The 9,153-nt window shown below is 45.6% G+C and overlaps 1 protein-coding gene across 2 annotated transcripts in view; it reads right to left on the bottom strand.

Moving 5' to 3' along the window:
- The window catches only part of SLC23A2 (solute carrier family 23 member 2), a 106,085-nt gene that overhangs the window by 6,405 nt on the left and 90,527 nt on the right, over positions 1–9,153 (bottom strand). For both annotated transcript variants that reach the window (NM_001313813.1, NM_001109956.2), the window contains 3 exon segments: positions 69–164; positions 2,779–2,916; positions 3,577–3,706. In NM_001313813.1, coding sequence (NP_001300742.1) covers positions 69–164; positions 2,779–2,916; positions 3,577–3,706 — 364 coding nt within the window.

Here is a 9,153-nt window from a genome sequence, read left to right as displayed (position 1 = left end):
TTCCTCATTTATTTGGTAAAACAAATAACTCACATACGGAACAAGCATGTTTCATATATACCACATACCTGGGATGGTGTTATCCAAAATAAAAGCCACACAGCCTCCTACAAACATAGCAGTTGTGAGAAGAACGTTCAACACCTGATCAATTCCTGTTATCCCTAGAAAGAGAACACAGCCACAGGGTCACTGCCACAGCCAGGATGGCTAGGAAGGAGCACTGGGGTGGGCACCAATTACCAGTTAATGTGAAATTTATAGACGAAAGTATAAATTTCTATTGTACCTGAGTAGATACATTTTTGCCAGTAACATTTTAAGCCACTATAAATAATTTCAACAATAATCAAGAGGTTATCCCTAAAAGAAAACTTCCCAACAATGGTCCATAGAAGATAAACCTAATAGTGAAGCTCACTCTAGAATGAACTAAGAAGCCACTGGAGCATGGTTTACATATTAAGGAAAAAAATTAATAAAAAGATGGCTGTTGTAAGGCTGAAATATTACAAAGTGAGTAAGAATACAATGAAAATATTGGTGGTATTTACAAACACATAAAGGGTTTCAGAATCCTGGGCCACTGATTTGTGCTTAGCTGCTTTTAATCAGGAGCAATTGGATGCATATAAATGAACTCACATGAATGTGATACAGTAAAACGTAAAAAAGCAGCAAGAATCTCTGTTATTAGAAGCTCTCACACTTTCTGTATTTAAAATATATGACCCTTAGGAGCACCTGGGTGGCTTAGTCGGTTGAGTATCTAACTCTTGGTTGCAGCTCAGGTCATGATCTCAGCATCGTGAGATCAAGCCCTGTGTTGGAGTCTGGGCTCAGCGGGGAGTCGGCCTCTGTCTCGGTCTCTCTCTCTCTCTCTGCCCCCCTCCCACACATGTGTGCACATATGCTTGCTCACTCTCTCTAAAATAAAATAAAATCTTTAAAATACATGATCCTTAACAGAAAATAACAAGTGTTGGTAAGAATGTGGAGAAAGAGAAACCCCTGAGCTTAGCTGGTGGGAATCAGTTTGGCAATTCCTCAAAAAGTTAAAACCTAGAATTACCCTACCGGCCAGCAATTCTACTCCTCGGTATATAGCCAAGAGAACTGAGCACAGAGATACAAATATAGCCGATCCTCATTATGGCAGATAGCTTCTGTATTTGTGAATTTACCTAACACCCTAAAATTTATCTGTAAACCCAAAATGAATACTCCTGGCTTTCATGGTCATTCACAGAGCAGCACAAACTTTGGGTCCACCTAACATGTGTGTTCCCAGCAGAGGTCAAACAAGGTAACACTCTGCCTTCTTGTCTCGGCTCTCATAGCTCATCTCCAGTGTGCTTGCAGCTGTCTAACACCACTTTTTCCCCAATTCTGTGTTTTTGGTTGGTGATTTCATTGTTTAAAATGGCCTCCAAGTGCTGTATTGAAGTGCTGTCTACTGTTCCTAAGTGCATAAAGACTGTGCCGTGCCTCAGGAAGAAAAATACATGTGTTAGATGAATTATATATACACTGCTCTTGGCTATGGTTCCCCTAGAAGGGATGGGTCAGGATTTGCTAATTCCATGTTCACGGTGACTTTCCAGGACACAGCTACCATGAACGAGGACTGATTGTACTTGTACAACAATGCTCATAGCAGCACTGCTCACAACTGTCAAAGGGTAGGAACAACCCAATGTCCATTACCGGACAAATGGATAAGCAGATTACAGTATATACATACAATGGAATATTATTAGCCATAAAAAGGAATGAAAATATTCTTATATAAATCTCAAAAATATTATGTTAAGTGAAAGAAGCCAGAGATCACATATTGTATGATTTCATTTCTGTGAAATATCCAAAATAGGTAAATCCACAGAAACAGAAAGCAAATTGGTAGTTGCCAGAGGCTGGGTGAAGGGAGATAATAGGATTAACCACTTAATGGGTGTGGAATCCTACTTTGGGGTGAGGAGATAGTTTTGGAAACTAAATACAGGTGGTGGTTACAAGACACTGTAAATGTACTAAGATGGCACTGAACCATTCACTTTAAAATAATTTCACATTATATAAATTTTACCTCAAAAAAAAAAAATCAAATGGTCCCCAATTCTGCATAAAAATGTCAACAGCAATCGCTATTTCTTAAGACAGTTCCTCCTTGGGGGCACCTGATGTCCCAGCTGGTTGAGCATCCAACTCGATTTCTGCCTAGGTCACGATCTCACGGTTGTGAGAGCAAGACCCACACTGGGCTCCACACTGGGCATGGAGTCTGCTTGAGATTCTTTCTCTTCCTCTGCCCTCCCCACAAAAAAAAAAATGGTTCCCTTTTGTTCATTCTTCATGACATCAGGTTATTAAAATAATAAGGTGTTAAAAAGGTTAATCTTGAATTCAAAGTAGTTGTAATCCCAGTAGAAAGACATGTATTTGAAAATCTATGAAGCTGAGTCTTAAACTATACATTTTCATAAAGCATTAGTCTGAGGAATCAAAAGGTCTTATACACTGGTATCCTCTCAAAAGACAGGGTCCCAGGAAATAAAGAGACCTTAATGTGCATATGTCACATGCACAGACCAGCTCATGCTGGATGTTCAAAGGATTTCCAGATAAGCGGCGCAGAGTGAGTCTCGAATACGTAGACAGATGTTCAGAGAGACAACTCCTGAAGTTCCAAAATCCTCTCTAATTGGGGATGGGCTATTTGCAAACTTGTGGCTGTGGTTCCAACTATTACCAAGATTCATGGCCAGTTTTCCTTACCTGTGACAAGTGGGTTCTGTCTGAGGTAACTTGGAAGGACGAGCCCAAAGAAGATTGAAAATCCAAGCACAAAGAGATTCCGGGAAGAATTTAAGTCGATGAACTGCAAGTTGGAGAGTCCAACAGCTGTAATCATTCCTGGAGAGAAACATCAGATGGCAAGTTGCACTGAGCTATTCTGTGTGGATGGATACAGGAGACACACAGACTCCCCACATTGTCCCTTCTCTGTCTCACCAGAAGCAAAGTGGGAGACAGAACAGTGACAGGATGGGGTCAGAATGTGACCACTGGCTCTCTGATCCAAATGACTCTTACTTAGCCTAAGCATCATATGGGCTTACAGAAGAACACAAACATCACATTGCACTTTCTTTAGACCAAGCAGACAACTAAGGACATCGGCTGCCCCTTAAAACCTATGCACAAACATTTTGGTTAAGCTGGGAAACCTACCCAAAGATCTGGGCCCTGATCACCACAGATGGCACAAAGATCATGGCAAGTCCCGGGTAAAAATGATCAATTTTAAATGGCCATTCAGGGGAGAAGATATTCAAGTTAAATCAGTTAGGTATACCAACTAAAGATTAAGGTCATCTTATTTTTCCTAGCACAAGTTTCCTACATTTGGTCCTACTTTTAACATAAATTCAACCCAGGGATGGATGTGGGTTTTTATGTTCTGAAGGTGTATCCCCTTTGTATTTATGATCACCTTCCATCTTACTGAAGGTATTTGTTAGCAAAAGTGAAGAGGAGGAGAGAGGTCAGGTTATCAAGGAAATGGGATTTTACCAAAGAGAGTACAGAAGAGGGCGCCAAGCACCGGATCTGGGAGGGAGGCGAAGAGGGCGCTGAACTTCCCAATCATGCCCAGCGCCAGCATGAGGGCTGCGCCGTACTGGATCACCCGGCGACTGCCCACCTGTGGGACACACCAAAGGCAGGTGCCATTACTGCTCGTTCTGCACAAATTCTCATCCAGCTGCTCCCACCCCCAGGCAAATGTGACAAAAGCCCCAGACAACATCTAGATTATTCTTAAAACTTTTAATTAAGAGAGAGGTCTCATTATACAATTGAGGACTGATCTTGGGGTACAATTACTATAAAGACAGCCAGAGGAAAGGGATTCCCACGTCTCCTCTTTCTCATCCCGTCCCTTCCTCCTTTGAGGAAGTCAGCACCAGGGCTCAGCCTCTGCTTCTCGAAGCCCTGGGTGATGTCAATTCAGCATGGTCTTGCTCCAACTCTCGAGTCCAGAGTTTTAAGTTCCCTTAAGTATCAGCAGTGGGGATGACCTTCTAACATCAAAACCCTGCTTCATCTGCGTTTTTCTTCTAGGCTCTTGGAGTCACCTTTTACCAAGTTAACCTACCCCAAAGCAATTCACTTTCATCTCCCATCTTCCCCACACCCTGAATCAGACAAGAGTCCCAAATATTTCTGGAACCTCCTCTCCTAGGGTGTCTTGCCTGTGAGAGGTGGCACAGCCAAGAGGCCAAGGAGGGTGGATTCTCAGCGCCCCTGCCTGGTTTGTACTCCACCCTACTCGAACTGTGGTCACATGAGTCACTTGACCTCTCTGGGTGGTGGGATTCTTGTTTATATAGTGATAAACCATGAGGTTTTGCTTTAGGGGTTAAACAAAACAAAGTGCAAAACAGTGTGAACAGTGCCTGGAACAAGCACAGGGCTATGACAACTGTCTTCCACCTGGGCTTGCTGACTCAGGCCTTTCCTCTGCCTCTGTCCTCTCACTGTGGTAGAGTGACCTTTCAAACACAGTGATTTAGGAGGTCAGTGCCCCTCTGCCCCCCTTAAATCCTCTGGTGCTCATGAAATAAAACCCCTTCTCAGGCATCCCTGAGCCTGTCTACCCAGAACATTTTTTCCTACATCTCCCATTCTGCTGGTTCCAGACACATCCTTCAAAACACTACCCAAATGCTACCTCTTCTTAAAAAAAAGTCTTCCTTGATTCCAAGGCTCTGCTTTCTCACATTAGGCCTCTGTAGAACCAGGATAATACTTTCCATGTGGTCTCATCTTTATCTGTTCAACCTCATCTCCAACTTCTAGAAACTTGCGTCTAGCCTGCTGTCACCCAGGCAGTGGAATGTGGAGTGGGCACCAAGCTCAAGAATCCTGCCCCATTGGCCCTTACTATGTGCTGCCTCTTCTAGGAAAATACCTTGAAGATATAAGCTGAGTAGAAGAGTTTCCAGAAGCACCTGGGGAGTGCCTACAGGGCTTTCATTATGACCTGCAGTGAGAAGATGGCTACTTAACTTTAATTAAAATGAAATGAAATTTAAGCTTTCGCCCATCAGTTGCACCAGCCGTTGTTTCAAGTGCTCAACAGGATCACGTAGCTGTGGCTCCTACACAGAGCAGCAGCACAGGTGCATGCAGACTGGGTCCACCACAGCAGAATGCTCCTGCGGCCTGGTGCTTCTAACAGCATCTCAAAGGACCCAGAAGTCAGTTGGTTAGGAATCAGAGTATAACCTTACTGAGCCAGCAAAGAGATGGCTGACCCTGAAGCCCAGGCTTGCTGTTACAATCCACCTTAACCCCCACATATCAAGTGCAGGGAAGCAGCGAAAATGGGTACACAAACTGGAGAATGGAGCAGATGATTTCTGCTGGGTTGCCTTACTTGATAAGGAAACCTGTCATTTTCAGCAAACATTTTTAGGAACCTACTCTGTGACTAGCACTTTTGAGACTGGAGGGGGAAGGGAACACAAAGATGAGTAAGCCACAACCTCCTGATCCAATCACTGTACTGCTGTAACCGTTAGGGCGTGTGGGCACCCAGCACCGAGGAAGAGCTCTGAGGAGGTGGGGATGGTCCCACAGAGCTGATCTGGAGGCATGAGTAAGAGTTCCCTGGAGGAAGAGTGTCCAGGCACAGGGAACCATCTGTGCAAAGCCCACGTCCCAGGAGATTAGATGTGCAAGGGGGAAGGCAAGGCTGGCCCCAGGGATGCTTGAAACAATAAAACTTATATGCAGATGATGCATGGAAGGCTGATCTGCCTTAGATGCTCAAAACAACCAAACAAGCAGCAACTAAGCCATTCTTCAGGTCGAGGACTATTAACTGAGTACCTATTCTCCATTTCTGTTTGAAACACCAGAAACACAGCCCTAATCCTTGTACTCCCAGTGCTTACGTGGGTGGAGCATTTGCCCCTCCTCTCCAGCTACCCACTCTCTAGAGTCTCTGCCCCTGCTTCTAGGGCCACCAAAAACCTGACACATCGAATTTCTGACTTTCTGAAGTCTTCAAGAGTATGGAATGCAGCAGAGGAAAAATGACCCTTCTCTGAAGAGACTGCACTGTCAGGGGAGGTGGTGGGTATTGTCCCTAGAAGTAAACTGAGGGCTGTCAAGCAGGGACGCTACCTAGTGCTTACTCTGTATCTACATGCCAGATTCTGCTAAGTGCATTACATCAATTTATTAATTTCAATGTCTGGCAAGTCTTTATAAAGACTCAGGGAGGTAATGTAACCTGTCCACAGTCAGACTGGGAGAGGGTTAGGGCACCAGGGCTGGAATTCCAAAAAGCCACCTCCCCCACCCCATTATGCCATCCCTCCTTGTGGGACAGACCCTGGAACACACTTAGAAGAGAAGTCCTGCACATGGAATCCCACCTGAGGGCTTCCAAACACACAACAGGGTAGCTGGCAGCCTCAACTCCTGATCAAAGAGGAAAGAATCTCCAGGTATAGAAAAGGTCAGAACCCGATAAAGAGTAGCAAGCACTGGAGCTGCCAGAAATGGAGGCAGATCCTTGGGAAGAACCAAAGATCACCTTCTTTCTACAGGCCCTGGAATGACACAATGTCCCAGACCAGTGCTGTCCTGTACAACTTTCTACAAGGATGGAAGTCTCCTGTATCTGTGCTGCCCATTGACAGTCACTAGCCACATCTGACTACTGAGCCCCTGAAATGTGGCTAGTGTGACAAAGGAACTTATTTTTTCATTTTAACTAACAAACTTAAAAGAGCCACATGTAGCTACTATCAAATTGGACGGCACAGACCCAGGTCTTAGACCGTTGGATTTCAGAGCTGAGAGTTCTGCTCAGAAAAGTGACTAGTTCCAAGTCCTTCCACTGGTTGAGGGTCAGAATACAGCCTCCAACTCCTGCCTCCTTTCTCCTGGATAGGCTCCTTCCAGTGGCCACAGGGCTGGGACCAAAAAGAAATTTGTGCTTTAAGTCCCACTTCCCACCCCAAGGCAGCTATGTAGATGGCTCAATTATATCCTCCTGTGAGTCAGGGCAATGAAAACCAATTCCAGGCCCCTGAATGGATGCCACCTTTGCCTCAAGATAGTAATCCAAAGGAGTTCAGAGGGAAGATCAATTAGCCCATTAAAAAGTGCTGGCAGGTTGCCAGGGATGGAGGTTGGTGCTTTATTTTCAGAATAAACTGGCACCATTCAATTCATAATAAGGATAATTATTCCCCAAACCACCTCAGTGGCATTTCAGAATGGAACCTCCATGAGCAACACCACCTACTCCCTAGTGACCCTGGTTATATTAAGTGATGTGATGATCAGTTTTAAAGGGGTGCAGAAAAGGAGCTGGCTTGTTAAACTGTTTTCCTCTAAGAGTCCCTCTGTCCACAACACTTTTACTACGATGGTATTTCATATTAGTTATAGGTCTGTCCACAGGGTCATGACAGCAAACTGGCTAAAGAGGCATAGTCCTTAGCTCTGTGTGTTCGGCATCTGCTTCTCCCCGTGGGCAGTGATAGGACCCAGCACTGATACTGGAGGACACACCATGTGAGGGCCCTCGAAAGCACCAGGCAGAGCTCTATGTACCGGATGCTGGGCTCTGCGACAGCCCCAACTTTCAGGGAAATGAACGTGTCAGGTATGCACTGTGCTCCCTTTTCACCTGGATTCACAGTCAAGATTAACCAAACTTAAGTCTCTAGTTTCTTTTTATCTGGTTATAGAGTTTTGGAGAGTGGGGGTGGGGGGGGATGTGGAAGGGGTATTTCTAATTTTACAGAAGTCCCATAGCTCTAGAAGGCTGCAGCTCACCCTTAAGTTCTCAAGACACAGGGCTCAGGTGAGGGAGACCTACAGTGCAAGCTGACCATGCCAGATGGCAAGCAGAGTCTGGGTTTCTAGTTACCCAGAGTACAGCAACAGGGGCGGGGGTGGGGTGGGGTGGGGAGCACCTTCCAGCTTGGCAGAGTGTGCGCTCTGGTCCAAGGCATTTGGGATCTAGAGTTCAGTAATAACTTTGGAAGGCCTAGGAGCAGGTTCCTTAGGGAAGCTGGACTGTGGGGTGGGGCTGCCCCAGGTCACATGCCTGGTTAGAAAGTGGTGGGAGCCTGGTAGGTAGGACTCTGAATCCAGGTCCTGCTCAACCTGGGGAATTCACCGTGGCTTGTCAAATCCACTAAAACTCCGCACATGATTTTGTCTGAAGGAGAAGGCCTCTGCTGCTTTGAAAACCACATTTACTGTAAGATTGAGGTTTCAAAAAAAAAAGATTTATGTTTCCCTGTAAGGAGCGGGATCATCTCACATCTAAAACTAGAGCTGTCTTCTGCTCCCGTTTCCACCTCCTCCCCTGACCCCAAGGTCCACTCTCATTAACAGCTAAAATGAGTCTTAAAAATATACCCTGATGAAGGGACACCTGGGTGGCTCAATCAGTTAGGCTCAGGTCATGATTTCAGGGTGAGATGGAGCCCCATGTCAGGCTCAGTCCTGGGCACAAAGCCTGCTTAAGATGCACTCTCTCCCTCTGCTTCTCCCCACCAACTTGTGTGTGCATGTGTACAAGCGTACATGCTCTCTAAAACAAAACAAAACAAAAAACATCATGGAGCCACAGCCTGGAGGATCCCCATCCCATCTCTGGCAGCTAATGGGGTCGGTGTGACCTGGTCCTCAGTTACCTGAAGGACGTCCCCTGCTCTTACTGCCCCCCACCCCAAACTTTGCTCCTGCCCCACTGGCCTCCTTGCTGATGGGCAGCATGCGGGCCTGCTCTCCCAACACAGCTTCATGATAGAACTTCACACTGGCCATGTCCTTGGCCTGAACGGCTCCCTCCAACTGCCTTGTTCATGTCCTTGCACAAGGTCATCTCAGGGTGGCTTAGCCTGATCCTATTTCACACTTACTAGCTCTTACTCTAGATACCCCCCTCCTGCCCTGTGTTTTTCTCACATTGATTATGCTGTTTGTCCTCCTCTGTCTAGAATATAAATTCCAACAGCAGGAATTTAGTTTTATTCACTGATGTATCCCAAGTGCCTAGAACAGTAGCCTGGCACAGGGTTGGTGCTTATTAAGTATTTGTGGAATGCCTATGAA

The sequence above is a fragment of the Canis lupus genome, chromosome 24, assembly GCF_011100685.1.
Source record: "Canis lupus familiaris isolate Mischka breed German Shepherd chromosome 24, alternate assembly UU_Cfam_GSD_1.0, whole genome shotgun sequence".
NCBI lineage: Eukaryota > Metazoa > Chordata > Mammalia > Carnivora > Canidae > Canis > Canis lupus.
Note: the sequence above shows the minus strand (reverse complement) of the source record. Positions and strands in the feature narration are given on the sequence as shown.